Genomic DNA, 21,591 nt, shown 5'->3' on the forward strand with positions numbered 1-21,591 from the left:
ATCAATTGAAGTTATTAAATATTGTTGTTTCAAAGATCAGACTTCCATATATAATATAGTACTACGAAATTATGAGTTTCTCATGTTTCTTTGTGAACCAAACACAAGTAAATCTTCAACAGCATTTAAGCCATAATGTTTTCATTTTGTGTATGTTTGTGTTCAGTACCTTCATCAACTTCCTTTCCATCTAGTCGAGATGTATCCTGAGCTGTTTTGGAATCTCCCTTTGATTTCTTTTTTTTCTTTGACTAGAATAAAAGTAAAACATTTTCTTAATGATTACTTACTGATTACTTGGCATAGTAATTCAGAACTCCCTCCCCTCCCCCCTCCTAAAATACAGGAATAAATTTAAAACAGATTGTCCTGAACAACCCTCTGTGAAAGACTTACACAGCACAGAATTGGCAGGTGGGTGGAACATTACTTATGCTGCAGAGTACAAAGCCAGGTAGAAGAAGCAATGCTGGCAGCATCATGGTCACAGAGGAATAATGAGCTGTTTAGCAGGCAGATGCCACTCTGTCAAAATTTGTTTTGTGCAGAAGTATAAAGTTACACATGGAGAAATATATAATGCCAATAACTCCTTTAAAAAAAAAAGGTTAAAAAAATCCAGCTTGGAAATTACTTCAAAACACAAGCTGTGATTAGAGCCTATACATTCCAAACTTTTTTCCCCTCAAGGTTTCATCAGTTATGGCTTCTTGGATATAAGAGCTAAGTTAAACAAATAGGAACAGACATGACTGCTTCTACAAATAGTTTTGGTGCAACAGGTAGCAATACAGAGTGTTGAAAAGATAGTATTGAGAAAAAACCCCAAATATATTGGGAGAAAATATATTGCAAAAAGCCTTGGAGCAAATTGACTTGACAACCTTTTTAGAAAGAAAATACAGTAATGAAAAGCTTTTCAACCTAGTAAAGAAAGGTCTAAGAACTATCAGATAATCATGAATGAAAAACAACAAGACTTTAAAAAGAAATACGGTTATCCACTCAAATGTTATAAGGGGAACTATTCACTTATTCACTGTCTCTGAAATACTCTAAGAATGCAGGGCATCTTTCTGGAAGACATCTGCCAGAGTCAGACTAGTAATTGCCAGCTGTATACATGAGTTGCCACTATTTGGTTTTGTAGTCTTCAATATCCAAGAAGTGTCTAACAACCTCTCTAGAATGCAGAATTGATAACACCTGAATTACTACTACAGCTGCTGCAGATATTCTATGGGCCCCCACAATGGCTTGCAGCTCATATGCCTTAAGAGTTACCATGTCCCCAGAATAATCTGTAGCTTCAATACAGGTACTGAGAGCAGTACAGCTTGTTAGTGCAGCAGAAATGATAAAAAATTCACTGCTTATATGCAATGCTGCATCACCACACCTAAAACATTTAGGGAACTGATTTGAACAGTTAAGTCATGGTTTAATGTACATGGGGACCCAAACTACAGATGCACCCAAATTGAATTTTCATTTGCTCAGCAGACTACCTTTGCCCACATACCAGCTAACTAACTTCAGAAAAGCCTCCAAAAGAGAAGGGCTGTTTTCAAAAGCAACCTGAGAAGAATTGGTTCAAAAAATATGAACAAGTCAAATTATTTGCTAGGGCAACTTCTAAGGAAAGAATTGAAAAGGAAAGTGAAAATTACATTAAAATTAGTTATAAATTGCCTCTTCAAGCTTGAACAGAGAAAGATTACTAAGTTTTTACCTTTGTCTCCCATTTGCAGTTACACTGAGACTGGAACTTGAGATCCTAAAGTTTCCATCCACAAAGCCTTAACTACCCAACTTTGGCACTAAGAGAACACCTGGAATTACTTCAGAAGTCTCCCAGACAACAGTTCAAGATTAGTACTCCTCCAAATTGTAACTTCAGATTCCTTAAATAACTAGCTCCTATGTAAGTATTGCCATCAAATTTTATACTTTTCAGGAAAACACTGAAGTTTAACAGCTGAAAAAATTTTGCTATTAACAAACACTATTTTTAAAAAGATCAAGAATGGAAATATTAAAAATGTGTTTACTTTGAACCATCTTTTTTATCCAATTAACCCACCACCTGCTAAACTTTACTGTACCACTTGCTATCTCAGTAGCAAACTGACAGAAACAGCAAGAGATGCTAAAGCCAGAGCAAGCCAGCCAGTCATTCTGCAGAAGTCTATGCATTCAGAGTGTCACCTTCTGCAACACACAAAGATGCCAGTGTTGGCTCTGCCAACAGCCAAAGAGCACATGAGGAATACTGCGAGCCTGCCAAAATTTTTTAAGTCTTTAGGATGCATTGTGCCCCATGCAAGAACAATAGAAAAATAAACCTTTCTTCTTGATCCCTAGCTGAGTAATCATTTCTAGTATTCAAGACAAAGCAGTTATGTGCTTGCAAACAGAATGGATGATGACATTTTAACTTCCCACGATCTCATCCACAGAGTCACTTCTTAGGGAACAGTCCCTTATACTAAACACTAAAAAAAACCCTGTACTGTGGCAAGTCACTAATTGCAGAATAATAAACCCTGTGAAAAGCCAGAGTCCAGACATTACCCAAAGCTTCCCCTCCCACAAAGCAGAAAAACATACATGAAATTCACAACCCTGAAGCAGCCAAGAAATAGAGAAACATAAAGGATGTGTGATTTTCACTGAACGCATATATTGGAGCACAAAAAAATAACCATGCCCTTTAGGCCATAGATTATATGCATATATGTACACACATGCACATACAGCTTCAATCACAGCCATTGCCTTACACCATCCATCCCAAAGATGTTACACAAAGACACTTATACAGCACCCCCTGCAACCTCAGCAGGTTTGTAATGTTACAAATGTTACAGATGCCCTGAGAAGCCCAAATAATTAGAAGCCTCTACAGTTACCTGTAGTTCAAAGGAAGTTCTTACGTGTGCTTTTAATTGAATGGTAACAATTTACTCCTGACTCAATCATTTTTTGCCCAGGATCCCCCAAAGTGGTATGAAAACACAATTTGCATAATCATCCACATCCATTTAGTGGTACTCATTTCCCAGAGCTGCAGCTTCAGATTCACATTTTAAAATTCAGGTCACTATGTTTGCAATTTTAACGTGAAGTTAAGTTTAGGATTTAAACACCTAATCTACTTGAAAACCTGCAAATAGAGTTATTTGTTCAGATTCAAACTGTGTTATAGTCTTGGGGAAAAAACCCAGCAAAGTCAATCTGATATGCAAAACATGGGGAAGAGAAAGAGCCACAGAGCAAGGAACTTTAAGGCAAACCTATTGCACAGAAAAGTCACTCAATTTGCCAATTGCAAAAACATTTAAAGTCCTACAGCAAACTAAAAGGACACAGTCTTTTAGCCAAAATACAAACCGCAAAAGAAGTTACTGGAGGGTAAGCAAGTGTATTTATTCAAGCTTGAATGAGGTAAAGAAATGACAGCAATCATGGAATGGCTTGGGTTGGAAGGCACCTTAAAGATGATCTATTTCCAACCCCAGCCATGGGCAGGGACACCTTCCACTACACCAGAATGCTCAAAGCCCCGTCCAGCCTGACCTTTAACACTTCCAGGGATGGGGCATCCACAACCTCCATGGGCAACTCGTTCCAGTGTCCATCCTCACAACAAAGTGTTTCTGACTGTTTGTATACAATCTTTTATTCTTCCTCAGTATTGTTACAACAAGAGCATTTTATTGAAGAAAATAAGTCAGAAAACAATGACAGTGGGAAAACTTCATGCACATTAGTAAAAGAATCAAGCAAAAAATTATCAAAGGCCCAAGCATATCCATGTTGCCCATAAATGACAGCATATATAATAAAAAAAAGAAGATTAGTCCTCACAGTTTAAAGAATAACACAGCCAGTAGTAAGGTTACCTTTTAGATTAGACATTGCAGATTGATGTTTAAAAATATATTTTTAATGTAGCTGTTTAATTTGCATAACAAAAAGACTCACACCAGACTTCAAAGCTCACATGTATCATCAAAAATCAAGAACTCTAATTACTAATGGAAACATCTGGCAAAAGAAATAAGCAGGCACATGGTCTAAATCCTTTGAATAGTAGTCCCCCAACTGCTAGACCATTTCCAAGGCACTTAATAATACTATCATTATGCTGCAGCCCCATAAAAGCCATCAAGATGAAACAAACTTTATTTCTGTAGGCTTAACACTGTCACATGATGAACAGACATATCAGTGTTTAGTGGGGGGCTGGGAGTGGGGTTTCCTTGACTAATATTCTGTCATAAGGCATGTCTCAGAAGTTAAGAAAATACTACTTTAGCTCTTTTCAACTCCAGATTAGATTAGTACTCTTCACAGTAAGAAATCTGCCTCTTCATTCATATTAGTAACAGGATTTCATACCAGAACCAGAGTTATTAGATATTGAAATAATATAAATGAAACTTCAACATTTTGTTTTGTATCCATAACTAACCTTTTCATTCTTCTTTTCTGTGTCCACAGGCTGCTTTATATTGTCTTTACGGACATTTTGTATTACTTCATCTTCAGATACATCAAGTAAAGACCGTCCATTAGGCTGTGTAAACATTGAGCATAAATAATAAAAAAATTAGAGAAAGCAGATGAAGCAAAGCTCAAACTACACTATTACTGAAATGCAATTACTTGTTGACAGAAAAATGCTTGTAAGATTATTGAATAAAGCAGACCAAATTGTGGATTGTTGTTCAAAGGATCTACTGCAATTCTGTATTTACCAAAGACAGAAATGAAAAAGGAAAGAGAACAGGTCTTCTCATTTCATCTCACTCCTATTCAATCCAGGAATTTCATAACAAAAGGTAAATTTCTGAAATTTACCAGCTTTTAAGAATACCTGTAACTGTTCTAAAAACTGATTCAGAACAGCTACAGTTGTACATGCCATAAATTATCTAATTAAATTAACACAATTACCTCTTCGTAGCAGTTCAGCAAGAGGACTAATTTTTAAAAGTAATTTCTACATTGAGCAAACATCTGCAATTTCCCTCCATACATAAGTTAAACTCACTTCCTTCACAAGTTAAACTTCATAGTAGAAGAGAAATTAGAAACCAAACATGAAGCATGACTAAGCATGGTACCCCATTGTTCTTTTCAGACAGACTTGGTTACAGGTGTTACCATTTCCCCCTCACACAATTAAGGAAAGAAAATTAGCATGTATTATTCAATATATAAAATTAAAACTCTGGACAATCATTAAGCGAGTCTTTACATTACTTCTGACAGCAAAGGCATATACCTTAGCCTATATATTCCCCATACAGAAATGTAGTAATTTAGAAATCATTTACTTCTAACAAAAGGCTATGACTGAAGTTACTCTGCTTAACTGCAGAAAAGATGACAATATTATACTACAGTCAGCCATTAATTTCACTGCATGAAAAATAATTGTTAAGAATAGTAAATGATAGAGTCCAAACAAATGTCACGTTCAGAATGACTCAGATAAATTAATGACTGAAAACTAAATAAGCATAAACAGCTACTTCGAACTTGCTTTAATTCCTGAAATTCTTTCAAAATAAATTTCAAGCTCTATTACCTTTAGCTATTTTTTTGCTATTAAAACCCAAAAGTTATTATAACTCTGCATCACACAAACCTAATTGCTTTCAAGTAAAACAAAAGCCGTATCACAACTTAGTTTGGCCTATGCCTTCAAATATTAGATCTGATTTTCAATTTAACTGTTACAAGCATTTAAGTCTTGCCACATTGTATTATGCTTACAAACCACCCTTGGCATGATTTCACTAGTGCATAACATAGTATTGCTTACTGTAGTTAGCAAGCACGCCAACTTCTTCAAAGTAACTATAAATAGACATTGAAAGATCAGGTCACCTAACCCCTCTTCTCCTTCAACAATCAGCTTTAAACTAGGCTTCTAATATCTAATATGCAGTACATTTCCCTCAGCATTCTGAAAACAAAGTATATTTTACAAGTCTGGTCTAGGAACTCTCTCTAAAAGTTCTTCTCAAAAAAGTCCACCTTATTGGTATATTCCACAGGGATACCAAAGAACTGATATTTAACCTTGAAAATAACTCATTGTTAAAACTCAGTTCTTATGCCTCTCTACTTTCTCCAGAGACTGTTTAGCAGTAAAGTTAGATAACATATTTCATGCATCTGGTATTGGATGTGTATCAAAAAAGTTTACAGCCAACTAACTTTTTAAATTCTGTAACTTGCTTCTTAGCTATTACATATATACCTTAAATTGAAAACTACTTTCTTAATCCCTCCCAACTATTCAATAAATAGAAGTTTTAATCTTAAATTTAAAAATACTTCAGCTTTTTCTCTGAACTAATAAACTAATTCATATCCATTAAAAACCCCCTGGAAAAATTCATCCACATGACTGTTCAAAATGCTATCTGATCATGTAAACAACAACCTTTAGAAATATGTTAGAAAACTTGGACTTTGATACATTCAGGGAGAAATATATCCCTTAATTGTAATACCCTCCTTTCCAGTGGAAGCTTTCCACATTTATTTTCTGCCCATAGATGAATCATAGAATTTTAACCAAAATGCATGTGACCATTTTTGGTTATACCACGAAAGCAACAGAAGCGACAAAGAATAAAGTTTTTCTACAGTATTCAGAAATGTTTAATTTTAAAAAGACAACCACAGCCCAAAATTTAAAACTTTACAGGTAATATATTAAACATCCACTGACAAAATTAATTAGCTAAAAATTGTGCAATTTATTATTTGCCAACTTTTCAACCCTCATCTTAAAGCTGCCAGGCATGATGCAATAAGGCAGAAGTAATGCTGTCAGTAACAGTATCGATTACTGAATGCTTTTCTTGCCTGAGAACCTTAAAATTCCAATACTTAAATAAACCTTTTTCCACACACATTTATATGAGGGTGTTAAGATATACCAAATGTAGAAAAGGTTTTGCTTAGACCATCGAAACAAAAAGTACTCTTTAAACACGGTAGTGCAAAGGATAACTCAGTTTCATGCTTCAAAGAGTATTAATGAAATGTTATCACCTGAATCTTACAACGCTGTATTAACCAAAGTCCTCAGTTACACATTATGAAGATTCCTCTGCTTCGAATATCTTTGGCCAATGAAACAATCTGTTTACCAATGTTTTCTGTAAGCTTCTCTTCAGAAAGAAACTAAGCAATTTTCTCTATGAGGCCTGAAGACTCCTAGAGCCCTACTTTTGCCATTTGACCACTAACATATACACAAACCAGCACCTGAGTATCAGCTGAAAGTATAAAGTCTTTACACAATCTAAGTGCAAATAAGCAATAAACAGCCATAGCTCAGAAAGTTCTTTTAAGCAGACCAAATATGAAACTTCCTCAAATGAATGCAAATACTTTTTCTAGAGTGCGCAGCATTTATTCTCCACGTGCACGACAAACAATACGAAGTACAAAGTCAATTTGGTATTTTCCACATCTACAAATAGATGGTGTGAATGACTTCCTAAAGTGGTAGCAGAGCACAGAAGATGGCCACTCTCAAGTTTCTGTGATGTTTGGCAGATTGCACAGAACCATGTAAGAACAGATTCACTTTTTTCTGCTGAAGTAGGAGAGAGAGGCACAGTAATTATTCAGAAGAGGAATGAATCAAAACTAAATACCAAGTTTTACAGACAGAAAAAAAAAAAATCTAAATGAGGCCAAAGACCTCTGCCTCTTCCAGGAGTTAAAATAAAAACGAAAAAAGAGAAAAGCAGCTTCAGGTTTACTGCACAGAATCTGATGTAAAGACACCATTATACATTGCTCCTAGCAGCCTGAGAAAGCCAGAACGGGATCTGTAAACTTTAATGTTAATGAATGCTAAACAATTTCAGCTCCATTTTTTTCTCAGTCTGTTCACAGCCCGTAAGTAAACAGAATCTCATAGGTACTACTGTATTCAGACAATGTAGTGTTATTCAAAGAAACCAATTTTACTAAGAACATGAGATAAGTTGTACTCTACTTACACAGGTACTGAATAAAGCCACATGCAAGGAAAAAAGCAATCAATACTCTTCCTCAGAAAAGCTACAGAGAAGAACAGTTCTGATCTTGACTGATGAGTGTTACACATCACCTGCCATACAGTGAGCTCAGTAATTCTGTATTAAAGTAACCCTACAGCTTTTAATTAGACATCTGTAGTGTGTTCTTAGCCACAGACTAGTTGCTCTAAGCTTTCTGAAAGGTTCACAATGGAAATCTAGACCCTGGCATAGCAAGCCCTGTAGTAAATCTACTGGTAATAGGCTTACTCTTTTCCCCTCCCAGCCCTCCGTATTAGCATCGCAGCACACGATGAAAATGACCAGGCAGAAATATGTAAGAATTTTTGTTGCATCTCTAAGTTTTCAATGTTAAGTTTTCAATGTTATTTTGAGAATTTTTCACATGTAAGTCAGAAAACACTGGAACATGCTCATATTGGTCTGTCTAAACTTATCTTGGAAAATGAGCACAAAGCAGGCCTATTAAACTTTGTCACTGGTATAAACTTATTTGCACTACAGTTAATGATTCAGTTTATGCATTTCCTTCTGGAAGAAGGTAGGATTTTTTCTATCTTACCATGGAAATGATGAATACAAAGTACTATAAAAATAACTTCTAAAATCTTAATGATAAAGAATGACAGCTTAAAAACTACTTTGCTCTTTTGATTACAAAAATATTTACTCCTAAATTGCCTTAACTTTAGTCTATTCCCATGTAAACCAAGCTCAACAGAGTACAATTACTCAAATTCACGAAAAATGACAGTTTTTATATAAAATTACTAAAGTTTATTTCCACGAAGCTGTATACTACAAAGCATTGTCAAGTCCAGAGTGATATCTACCTATTCACTCAAACTTTGGTGGAGGCATTTTTTAATATCTTAGGCAATGACTTGCAAGAGTTTATGATTTGTTTTCATACTGGAGTTTCAACTAAATAAATGAAGCAAAATCAATTTAATTTCTAGGATTACTCTCTGCTGTCAAGAAAGCACAACGTATTTATTTGACACTGAAGTATCTGCTTCTCAAGATGGCAAAAAAATTACATCTTTAGCATGCCTTCTCCAAAATGGAGAACCTAGCTACACTGGAAATGTTCTGAATCATGTTTCCTCTTCTTGGTGTTCAGCAGTCTCCTGCAACTTCCAGAAACAACTTCAGTAGTTCAGTGTTCAAAGACAGGTTGATGGCCCATGCAGACTTTTTTTTTGTTTAAGATGTTCTAGCCTTACACTCTCATTAAAAAGTTCCCCAAACTTCTCAAATCTTAATGCTGCCTCAGATTCAAATGAAGATACAAACCCATTGTCTCTCCTTTCATCATTAGGGAAAAAATTCAGATTTTATAGAGCAAGATATAATTATACGACACAGTTGTAAAGGGCAGGGGACATCTGTTACACTTTCATTCCTATAATCCATTTGGACATAAACAGGATTACAAACATCCTAACAATATAAAAGCTATAAAAGCAATCCCTTCAAGCCCCAAAACTGTGACAACTATAAGTTTTAAAAGGACAGTCGACAATTTTTGCATTCTACTAATTTTCTCTTAAGTGGACGCATACTGTCAAAGATGGAAGGTTCTCACACCACAGATTAAGGCTTTAAAAAATATAAATGACAGGAATGATCTCTTTTTAAGGGGCTGCTAAGACACAGATTTCCTTATTAAAGGAGATGATCCTTAATGTAATAACCAAATCAGACACATTCCTACTGAGGCACGCTCAAACCAACATTGACACTAACATGTTCCATTGAAAATACAAAGCAAAAAGCTTACTCGAGTTTGAATCATCACAGCATTTATATGGCTTAAAATGCTGCTTTCAATAGTCTTTACCTGCCTAGACTACAACTCCTGGCTTGAAATTCTAAGCCATCCTAAGGTCTCCACTACTGGTTGCTAACCCTATTATTCAGTGATTAATAATAGCAATAGTAGCTTTCATATGATTTTTGTTTAAAATAAAATGCTTCCAAAGAGCCAGCCTTTTCCTCATCACCCAGGGCTTGTTTAAACGCGTAGTTTACTACAGTGCTGCTCCTCCAGGTTTTCAAAGCAACAAAATAACCCGGACGACGTGAGACTGCTCCAGAGCAGCCAAGACTCCCCCACCCCTTCCTTTCACAGGCAAATATCGCACGGCGGCTCGGGGAGAGCTCTATGGCAGCCAGATCCTTCCCACGGCGACGGGGCCTGGGGAGCGGCAGGCGGCTCGGGGCCACTCGCCAGACGCGGCCCCCTCGCCTCCCCACTGGGACCCGGCCGGCTGCCACAGCCCGCCCAGCCCCGCCGCTGTCAGTACGCCTTTCACCCCCGCCGCCCTCCCGGCCCTCACACCCCTCTTACCCGCGCCGCTTTCTCCGGCAGCTTCTTCCTGTTTCGCTTCTTCTGCTCATCGCCTTTGAGGTTCAGCTGCCCGGGGCCAGGGCCCGCCGACTTGCCCTGGCCCCCGCCGGCCGTCAGGCCCGCGCCGACCGCCTCGTCACCCTTCCTCACGGCCGCGCTCCGCGCCGGCTTCTTGCGGAGGCCGCCCCCGCAGGCCGCGGCCAGCAGCAGCCCCAGCAACACGAACCCCAGCGCGGCCGGGACCGCCAGGGCGAGCCAGGTGGGCAGCGCCTGCGGGTCGAGGCCCAGTTCGAGGCCCAGTTCCGCACGCAGCAGCCCCAGCCCGCCCGACAAGGCGCCTCGCACCCGGGCCGCCGCCTCCTCAGCCCACCGGGCCGCCGCCTCCTGCCAGCTTCCCGCAGCCATCGCGGTCCCCGGCCTCGCAGAGGCCCGAACCGAGCGGGGCGGCGAGGGCGCGCTCAGGCCGAGCGCATCGCGGCCTCGGAAGAGCCGCGCAGGCCCGCCCGAACCGGAGGCACCGGGGGTGGGGGCAGGACGGAACGGGACGGGAGCGGAGCCTCCGCGGGACGCGGCCGCCTCCGCCGCGGGGCCGCCCGGGTCTCCTCCTCTTCCTCCTCCTCGCGCGTGACGTCACGGCCCCGCCGCGCGCCCGCCGCAGCGCGCCGCCAGCGCCATCACCGCCGCGCGCGGGGCGGGGGCCGCGCCTCCCGCCTCCGCCTCCGCCTCCTTCGGCTCCTTCGCCTCCTTCGGCTCCTTCTCCTCCTCCTTCTCCCTGGCGCGCCCGGCCCGGCCCAGCCCAGCCACGGGCGGTGCCGGCGGGGAAGGCAGCGATCTCGACGTGGCAGGCAGCGAACGGAGCGGGAGCGGCCGAAGCCGAGGGATTGGAGTCTGAGGTCATCAAATCCAACCTATCACCGAACACCACCCTGTCAACTATATCTTGGCACTAAGTGCCACGTCCGTTCTTTTCTTAGACACCTCCAGCCCATGCCAATGTCTGACCACCCTTTCTGTGAAGAAATTCCTCCTAATGTCCAAAGTGAAGCTCCCCCGGCGCAGCTTGAAGTGATGTCCTCTCGTCCTGTCACTAGAAGAGGTCGTCCCCCCGCCCCCACCTGGCTACACCCTCTGTTCAGGTAGGTGTAGGGAGTGATAAAGTCACCCCTGAGCCTCATTTTTTTCCAAGCTAAACACCCCCAGTTCCCTCAGCCTCTCCTCACAGGACTTGTGCTCCAGCCCCTTCACCAACTCCATTGCTTTTCTCTGGACATGCTCCAGCACCTCAATGTCTTTCTTGTAGTGAGGGGCCCAGAACTGAACACAGGATTTGAGGTGTGGCCTCACCAGTGATGAGTGCAGAGTGACAGTCACTTTCATGGTCCTACTGACCAAACCATTTCTGATACACGCCACGATGCCATTGGCCTTCTTGGCCACCTGGGCACACATTAGCTCATGTTCAGTTGCTGTCAGCCAGCACTTCCAGCTCCTTTTCCGCTGGGCAGCTTTCCAGACACTGCACCCTAAACCTGTGGCACTGCATGGGGTTGCTGTGACCCAAGTGCAGGACCCAGCACTCAGTCTCATTTAACCTCTTAAAACTGGCCTCAGCCCATGGATCTGGCCTGTCCAGATCCCTCTGCAGAGCCTTCTTACCCTCCAGCAGATCAACACTCTCACCTAATCTGGTGTCAGCTGCAAACTTGCTGAGGGTCAACTTGATCCCGCTGTTGAGGTCATTGATAAAGATGTTAAACAGAGCTGGACCCAGTACTGATCCCTCAGTAGTGTCACTGGTGACCAGCTGCCAAATCCATTAGTTCCATTCACCACCACTCTCTGGGCCTGGCATCAAGCCAGTATTTCATCCAGCAAACAGTGCATTCACCCAAATTGTCAGCAGCCAGGAGAATGCTGTGGGAGACAATGTCAAAGGCTTTATTGGAGTCCATGTAGGCAGCATCCACAGCCTTTCTTTCCCTCATCCACCAAGTGGGTCACCTTGTCATAGAAGGACATCAGTTAATCAAGGATGCTTTAGCGTGGACTGTTTTCACTTTTCAGAAAATATTAACTGTTGTTGCAGCTGGTTGCACATTTCAGCCACCCTAACATCCCAAATAATGTATTCTGTAAGTATTTTAAGACGTTTAAGATGTTGCACTATATAGATAGAGGTGACTGAACAGTGATCAAGTTATAGTTTTAAATACATCGATCAAAAAAATATGCCTAACAAATTTGAAGGCATCATTGAGCTACAGTGAATGTTTTGTGGTTTGTGTTTTGTATATATTACATATACACATACAGATACATATACATATACATATACACATACATAGGTAAAACCGAGGCCGTAGAACAGAAAATATTGTTCATTTTAAAGAAATCACCGCAAGAACCTGCTGGGGATGAATTCCACAATCCGAGCGATTGACACGATGGTTTTCACTGCTGCGCCGGGGCACCACCAAGTGGCAGCATCGTGAAGAGCCGAGCTCTCGTCGGAAAAACGTTTCTGTCTTAAAAAAGGAACAAAGGGAGCGGATCCGCACCTGGAAATAGCCAGTTTCGGTTTGATTCGGCTGGTAAAGTAAGTTAATCTGAAAGGAATAAATATATTTTTATTCTGAAGCAATGCGTTAGAGCCATTAATAAGCATACAGTTGTAGTAAATTGAAATATTTTGAATAAAACAGTTGGGAACAAATATACTACTCTGACTATATTCATCAAATAAAGCAAACATTTTATTTGGAACTAATTTTGACACATATTAGTCTAGTATTAATCTTCAACTGTATTAATAGATCTGATCAAAGTTACCCCAAGGACTCTTCCAGCAGTGCTAATATAAAGTATCATCTTTCTCATGCCATTTTCCCAAAGATCACAGCATAAGATTAACACATTGCACACTAAAAAAGAGAAAATCATGGCAAAACCAAAAATAATGGAGACAAAGCTTAAACTTATTTTTTAAAATGTCAGCTCTGTTGACAGTGCAAACGTTCCTTGTTTTAGCACAACAGCTATTAGACATACCTTACGCAGTACCTTACCACCATATTTAAAACTCCATACCTGCTGGTTCCATGGCATGAAGGAAACCCAACTATCGCTTTGCAGTCTCAAAATACCTCTTTTAAGAGGTTTTAATGATTATCTTGAACGATATTGAAGCCATGTGTCTTGCAGCCGTAGACATTCTTTAGGCTAGAAGTCAGATGGATATGGCAGAAGCAGATAAAGCCTCTGATCAGGTAAATAAGCAGAATCCCAATAAAAACACATTCAAGGCTGTTGTAACAGGAAATTGAAAAAATCTTGAATAAGCAATTTTGCTGTCTTATATGGATCATGACTCTGAGTTGCTTTAAGGTGAACTCAGTACATAATTCACTGAAAAACTAAGTCATATACCCATTATTTTTGTGGAAGGAGGGAGCAACAACAAGAAGAATATCCCTGATCCAAGAATCACCATCCTTGGCAATGTTAACAAGTAGCTGGAAAAGGGATGAGTAGTCTGCAGACAGAATTTTCTTTGAGAAATTTCTCATCTAGGTCATGGCTGGATGCCTTGACCTAAGACTCAGCCCAGGCTGAGGAATGGGCTCAGAATTAAGTGTTGGATTAGGAGAATGAGAGTCATCATGCCTGGAGATGCACTTGGTGTGGAGCTACCAAGAGCTGCCAAAAAGGGGTAGAACATGAAAGAAATTCTTCCCAGAGACATTTTTCATCCAGGCCATGGCTGGGCATGTTGGAGAAGGCTCAGATGATGTCTGGGATTAGGGTTAATGTTAACATTACATACCTGGTTGGGAGAGAGATAAAACCTGGGGTTACAGTTGGTGTGGGGCAGAAAAGGAGCAGCCAGAGTAAGGGGAAGGCTGCAAAAATACCTCTTCCCTGAAATCTTTTTAATCTAGTTGCTAGATCAGGATCTGAAAATAAGGCTTGACCCATCCTTTGCATTCAGACTAAGTTAGACTTTTAACAAGGCAGAGCCAAGAGCTCCATTTTGGTAAAAATATTTGCTGTAGGAATTCTCTTAGGATAACTTGTTCGTCACGGCTATGGCTTGGGGACTTTGGTTGGTCTCTGCAGGTACCAGGTGTTGATGTTGTGGCTACAATTAGGCTTAGAGACAGAAAACAGGCCAAGTTTGAATACCCATTGGAGTGGGGCTGGGAAGAATTATTCTCAGCGAATAATCAACCATCTGGTTGATGGTGAGGGGCTTTGGGCTGTCTCAGCCTGAACCTGGGATTAGGGATCTGGTTATGTTCAGCTTTGGGAAAAGACTGAAAGCCTAGCACTTCATTTGGTCAGGGATTGAAAAGGGATTGCCAAAGGAAGGGACGGGGCAAAAATAATTGTTCCCTGAGGACATGTTCACCTGGGCTATGGCTTGAGAATGTTGAGCTGGATCTCACCTGACACTTACGTTTGGTTAAGAGTTGGAAGAGACACGAGGAGTAGAAGCTCCAGTTTAGTCCAGTTAAGCCTGGAAAGACGTTGCCGAAGGGAACAGTAGAGTATCAGAAGAATTCTCTCCTGAAGTCTTGTGCTGTTGTCTTGGTTTAGACACAAGTTTAGGGGAAAAGCACTGTGGAATGAGTGTTTCCTTTAAAACAAAAAGGGTTCCAACAATCCCTTTCTGTCAATAAGAAATGAATACCAGTGGATGAAAGTGAAAAAAACCCCAACCATTTATTGACAGAATGCCCACATGGCACAGTAAAAAGTAAATAAATGCTAGATATTGAATTGTCAGAACTTAGCCCCCTCCACCCTCATGCACACACACACACCGGAACAAAACCCCAAAATGCCAGGGAAAGAAAAAAAGCCAACAGAAGTGTGCCACTTAGTGGGGACAAAATGGCATGGGTTTTCAGGGAAAGCAAACAAAAAATACCCCCAGTAGATTCAAGCAGCAGTTCAGGCAAACAGATGTGAAACCTGGTGAGTCTGATGTCAGTCTCCTCTTCACAGCAGAGGAAGCAGGTGAGCTTTCTCCTGCTGTCTCAGCTTTTCCCAAGATGTGAGGCCGAAATGGAGAAGCCCCTCGTCTTTCCCACTAGTCTCTGATCTCGGACCAAAACCAAACCATCCAGTTCACTTCGAAGTGCCTCTGAAGAATTGCTGCATCAGCCTCTCCAAATCCAGGAAGGACAAAGAAAACCTGCCTGGACTAACAAAAAAAAAATCCATGCTAACAAAAACCCAGACCACAGGGCACGACATTCACCTGGGGGTGAGGCTTTGGAAAAGCCCACCAAAGAGCTTCAAGGCTCCCTTCTCCCTCCAGACCCATCTTAAAGCTACAGCAGCCATTTTTGGGCATGAAGCATGCAATCAGGGAATAGACTAATCATCATAAAATCACCCCAAGACAGCTGTGCTTAAATTTACGTGAGGACATGTTTGTCTGAGTCATAGCTAGGATTCATGGTCTCATCCAACACAGAGTCTGGGGTAGTTGGGGCAAAGTCCCCACAAGCACATAAATTTGAGGTTGGGAGAGAGACAAGCACAGAGCTCAGTTAGAAGAGAAGCTTGAAGGAGGTTGTTGAGGGAAGGTGCATGTTGCAAAAAATATTGTCCCCTGAGAGCTTGTTTACCTGAGACATGGCTAGTGGACCTGGGCTAGAGCTCAATTGCCTTCTCAGAGTGGTCAGTGATTGCCTCCTCAGAATGGTCAAAGCAAGACTTAGAATAGTTACAGTTTTTCTGATGCAGTGCTTCTGGAAGGATTTCTTTCCTAAGGGAAAAGGAAGAGCTCAGTTATATGAGTAACCCATGTCTCTCTCTGACCTTCAAAGTTCACCTTATTTTTTTTTCCTGTTGGCATGGTCAGCTTTTTGAGCTGAGACAGAATCCTAAATCAAAATTCACTGTTAAGGAGTAATGTGTTCTTCAAAGTCTTTCTCAATGTTACATTATTTTTCATTTTAGTTCACATTCTTGTGCATAACCATATAATTCAAATACAGAAACATTCTGCTAAAAATGCTAAACTCAATTCCCTGTGCAATAGATAAGTCTGTTCTCATTAAACCTTGCCATAAGTAGTGTTTAGTTGTCAACGTTAAGTTGTCATTATGACCGATAGAGCTCAATGTCTTGGGAGGTGAAGAACACTTTGGCAGACTATTCATGTTCAAATTTCTATCAGCCCTAAACACTGAGAAGAATAAATATGCAAAGACTTGCTACCCATCTGAGAATTAATTGAATTAATGGAAAGCAAACACCAAACTATAGGCCTATTAACTCTTATCATTGGTTGTATAAAATTGCATTAAGTGTACATTAAATGTCTCCTGTAATATGTGTTTGGAGAGTTTTCACAGCTTTTTTTTTTTTTTTCCATAGGCAAGACAGTTTTCCTAATACAGGTGTGCTGTTCATAGAGGTGGCACTAAGTTAGCTTTAAACTATGCGGTCATTTATTCACATTACAATTACAGAATCCAGGCATGCAGGCTCATTTACACATTTAGCCTGTAGCACTGCAGTCTGTGGTGCTGACTGTCCTGTGCTGTCAGTACCTGAGCTAGCAAGGGTCAGAAAACTGCTGGGATGTCAGTGTAGACATATTCAAGTTCTTTTGGTTGTTCATGTATGTCCTACTCTAAATAATTTTGTTACAAGCTTAGACTGTTTTCTGTCATTCTGTGCCAGAGGTAGGTGGAAATATTCCAAAATACTAAATCAGCTCAGGGGAATTACAGTTACAGAGGAAAATGTCTCACTTTCAGTGAGCTTTCAGTGCAGCACACCTTTGATGTCTTGTGTAGGCTGACCTAGAACAGAGACTAGACAGAGGTAAAGAATAAAGTAGGTATTCATTAGGAGGCTTCAATAGATACACCTTGGACAGCACAAGAGCCCAGCCAAGGCTACACCCAAGATGAACCCAAAATGGTCACAAAATAGATGACTGGTCACAGGATCTCACACTTTTATAAATTCTGGTCCATTAGCATATTGGAGTTAATTGTCCTGTTATAGCTTTAGGTTATGAAGTCCCATACTTGTTTCTCTCTCTTCAGTCCACTGTTGTTTATGCTTTTGGGCCTGAGATTTGGATCGGTTGTCCTTGTTCCCCAGTTTTGTCTACCTACTCTATGAAGAGAGCTTACTATCCCCTTATATGAAGCTTAGAAGTATATACTAAAGCAGTACAGATTCTGAAAAATATTAAAGCTAAAACCTGAGACATCACCTTAGGCATGCAAAGGAAGCTTAATCTTGTTCTGTTCTCCCTGATGGCTCATGTAGCAGCATGCTGCAAAGCTTGGCCATCCTTGGCTGTGAGGTCTACCACAGAAAAGACCTTTTCTTGGCAGCTGTAATCTTGGAAACCCAGAAAAACAAACCCCTTGCCTGAGGTAGAATATCATGTGTTTTCCATTCCTTTTTTTAGTCAATGGACAGCTGTATAGTCCAATGGGAGAAGGAAAAAACCCACCAATCATGAAACTATGAATAATACATAGAACATGTGTGAATTCAGTCCAAAACGTCAATCCTAGAGATGATATTTCCTAACTTCTGGGTACTTGATTTGACATTCTTAATTATTCTTAATTGAAAAATTTACACACAAAATAGACTTTTTAGAAAATTGAATAGGAAAAAAAATTCCTGGTTTTAAAATCTACTTCAGAGAGACATCATTCCCATACAGAGTAAAAACTTGAGCCTCATTTAAAACTAATTGAAACCTGACTCTCTGAAAGACTGCAGTGTCTATAGTATATGTGTCTATGGTGCTCAATAACACAATCCCAGGGACTGTTTCAGTTCCTGATTCTGGGTGGCACACTCTGGCTCACACCCACACTGCTTTAACTGATGAACTGTGTCCATACTGAATGGGTTGTGCCTCTGGGTTTGATTTGGGTACCATGGGATGTTCCTATAACCCTGAGAGATAACTGCTATTTCTTTTTAGGTTTTTTTTTCTTAGGTCAAGCAGACACAATGTGAGGGCTGTCTTGCAGCCAGAGAGAAGTTGAAGTTTTTAAAGAATAAGATTGAGGGTTGCATGCTTTGCTGTGTGCTGTAAGCATCTGTGAAGATATTTCAACACATGAGGGTTGTGTATAGAATGAGATTGAGGGTTGCATGCTTTGCTGTGTGCTGTAAGGGTCTGTGAAGATATTTCAACACATGAGGCTTGTGTAGGTCCAAACCACATCAACAGTGCTTAATGTAAAATATCCTGAGCATGCTGTCTGAGCTTTGGTTGGAAAGTTAGCTGGTGTGATTCAAACCAAACTCATGGTGCAAATTTCCTCCTTGTAATTGGCCAAGCTCAGCCTGAAAGTGTAAAGTAGAGCATGAAATACCACTTAGATTTCTATGGAATTTGTGTACTACCTGCCAGACCAATGCTTTTTGGTAGTCATGTAGTTGTTACTCAATCATTCTGTGTATTGTTTTGATCTAACCCAGAGCACTACTGTGCAAAACATTCACATTTAGAAATACAGAGTAAATTAAATTGGAATGATTCATGTATTCCCATTGCCTGCAAGAAGTAGGGCTAATTCTGAAGTTTGATCAGGGTGCTCAGGCTTGCCCAATCAGGTTTTGAAAGTCTCCAAGAATGGAGATTCTTCCGGTTCTCTAGTTTCATGTGCTAGTACTTGACTACACTCTAGTGAAAAATATTATCTTTATCTCCAGCTGGAATGTCCTGTGATGTGGCTTGAAGCCTCTTATGTTTTTGCAGTGCCCATCTGAGAAGAATCTATGGCTGTTTTCTCTGCAACTCTTCTTAAGTTAGCTGAAAATGATAGTTAATTTCCTCTCAGCCTTCTCTTTTCCAGGTTAACCAAAGCGGAATCTTCTTTTAAGGCATAGGCTCCATCCCTGTAAGTATGGAAAAATATTGAGAAAACGGTACATTTTACATAGAGAAAATAGATTTTAGAGCCTGATATCAGTATGTAAACAAACAAACAAACAAACAAAAAAAGAAAGCTCAGAACTAAACAGATACTTGGGGCTGAAAACTAAACCTGGACAAAAGCAAGACTTCCTTTCTGCAAATAAATTTTAGAATTTATGTATTTTTAGAGTTATTTATGTCTTTTTAGAATTATGTCTTTTGCTTAGTCTTTTTCTTGTTTTAGTTGTTTTTAAAAAGAGATGATTTTATTTTGAAACAAAAAATTTTATTTTCAAACTTTTGGCATGTTTGAACAGAAATATTTTATTGCAAAGAAGCTTAACTGTTTCAATCTATAAGGATTTTCCACCTTGCCTTCCAACTAAAACTTTTAGTCATCAGTTTGACCCAAATCCATAAACACTTCCCTTTAGTTCCATTTTACCATATTCACAATTAATTCATTATTGTGTGTGTTGAGCTTTAAGAAACATTTTATAGTTTCCAAAAGGTGAACAGGCATATTTCATTAAAAAAAATGAAGACCTAAAAAGTCACAGGTGTTGAATTCCAGATATTTTTCAAGGCATTTCCATGATCATGAACCAGTAGGATCACTGGCAATCACTGACAACTGCACACTGTATTTCTGAGCAGCATCCCAACTTTCTGCCTGCAGCTGTGCTGTCTCTGTGCCATCAGAACATCTTACTGGACTATGGCCTTTAACCTTAAGAAAACTCTGCGGTCCCCTTTCCTTCTTCCTTTTCATTCTATTTGTAAAGTCCCTTTGAAGTAAAAAAAAAAAAAAAAAAAAAAAAAAAAGAGTAGTCCTCTAACCTAAGGAATAACTTTTATGATACTTGAGTTTATTTTGTGTCATTTGTGCAGATTATTCAACAACTGCTTCTCCTTTTTTACTGTGTCTAAAGTAATAATTCTGTTTCCTGTATTAAAAACATACTTTCAAATCCTCTCATGAAGTGTAGGATATTCTTTTGGGGAATTCCACTCAGAAACAGTTAGAAAATATTCTCAGTACATCAGCAGTCTGTGTGCATTAGGGAAGAAATAACATTTCTTTGCAAGAAAATGGACTCCTATTAAAATCTAAGGTGATACACTTATACAGGTGCCAAAATGCCTCCAACAGTTACATTCAATTCCTAATTTTTTAGAGTAGTTATATTTATGGTGACTGTTTTTCTCAAACTTTTCTCTGATAAATCCTGAAATACTGTATTTCTTGCAGTATCATTTGAACAATACTAAAGAGAGATTTTTTTAAAGGCCAATAGAGTGTTCATTTATTCTACAGGGCACAAATAACATGTTGCATGCTTCATAGTGGATGCTAGGAGTTTTTCCTTTCTTGTTGGTCCTGTTTCTTTACTGCCATTTCTGGAACCTCATGTGTTTATCCTTTGACTTACCTTTCTCCTAGACCTTTCAGTTCCCTGTGATCCTACTGTGTTTTTCATTCCAGAGTTATGCCTGCACTCTTGCCCTTTTCTAATTCCATACTTCCTGTAATTCATTCCTGGCTACTTCTTTTTATAAAAGATGTAATGCTATAATATTTAATATAACTGAATAAAACCCAATATAATAGAGCTTGAAAGTTTGCTAGCCTTTTCTAGAGTTACTCCATGTGCATGTTACATCTAGTTTTTATCCTGTCTGTGTTATCATAAATAGTCAGACCTGCTACAAGAGTTGCCTTAAGCTGGTGAAGAATTGCTGAGGCTGGTTGGGAAAAACAAGAGCTGAGCCTCTTTCTTATCTTGCACCTGGCTCAAGTAAGGCCTAACAACTGAACGATGTTCAGAGCAAAGTGGAGGCCTCACTGCCCAGTGTTGTTCCAGTGAAGCACAGAAGAGCACCCGTGCCTTCAGTCCCTTTCATGTGCCAAACAAGACTTGCTACAAATCTGGTCCTTTAAGGAGATGTGGATGCATGAAAAAGCTCTCTGGTGAATATCAGACAGCCTTTAACTGCCTCTTTCATCAGTGGAGGAGGATCAAAGTGTTTATTTTACTCTTTCTATCAACTATGAATTCTGATCCAAGGTAGCCAAGACTGCCATGGAGCCTGGTTTGCTTATTAAGTTTCATGCCCTAAGAATGCAAGTGAAAAGAGAACATGCCTTACATGTGTTGTTACAGTCACCAATCCCCACCTGTAGCATGCAATTGTTCCCTCCTTTTGGGATGGGCTAAAACTTATTGTATGAAAGAAGA

At 40.0% G+C, this 21,591-nt stretch overlaps 1 protein-coding gene and 1 long non-coding RNA gene across 3 annotated transcripts in view; one reads left to right on the plus strand and one right to left on the minus strand.

Annotated features, from left to right (window-relative positions):
• The window catches only part of MTDH (metadherin), a 33,953-nt gene extending 22,906 nt beyond the window's left edge, over positions 1-11,047 (minus strand). For both annotated transcript variants that reach the window (XM_068184325.1, XM_068184319.1), the window contains exons 1-3: positions 10,435-11,047; positions 4,478-4,582; positions 170-251 (exon numbers count right to left, since the gene is read on the minus strand). In XM_068184325.1, coding sequence (XP_068040426.1) covers positions 170-251; positions 4,478-4,582; positions 10,435-10,839 — 592 coding nt within the window. In that variant the 5' untranslated portion in view covers positions 10,840-11,047. The remainder of the gene's footprint in view (positions 1-169; positions 252-4,477; positions 4,583-10,434) is intronic.
• Positions 11,048-11,115: 68 nt separating this feature from the next.
• On the plus strand, positions 11,116-13,075 carry LOC137470724 (uncharacterized). Its single transcript, XR_010997222.1, has 2 exons — positions 11,116-12,566; positions 12,824-13,075. It is a non-coding gene; the product is annotated as an uncharacterized lncRNA (long non-coding RNA).
• Positions 13,076-21,591: the final 8,516 nt, after the last annotated feature.

This window comes from Anomalospiza imberbis, chromosome 1, assembly GCF_031753505.1.
Source record: "Anomalospiza imberbis isolate Cuckoo-Finch-1a 21T00152 chromosome 1, ASM3175350v1, whole genome shotgun sequence".
Classification (NCBI taxonomy): domain Eukaryota; kingdom Metazoa; phylum Chordata; class Aves; order Passeriformes; family Viduidae; genus Anomalospiza; species Anomalospiza imberbis.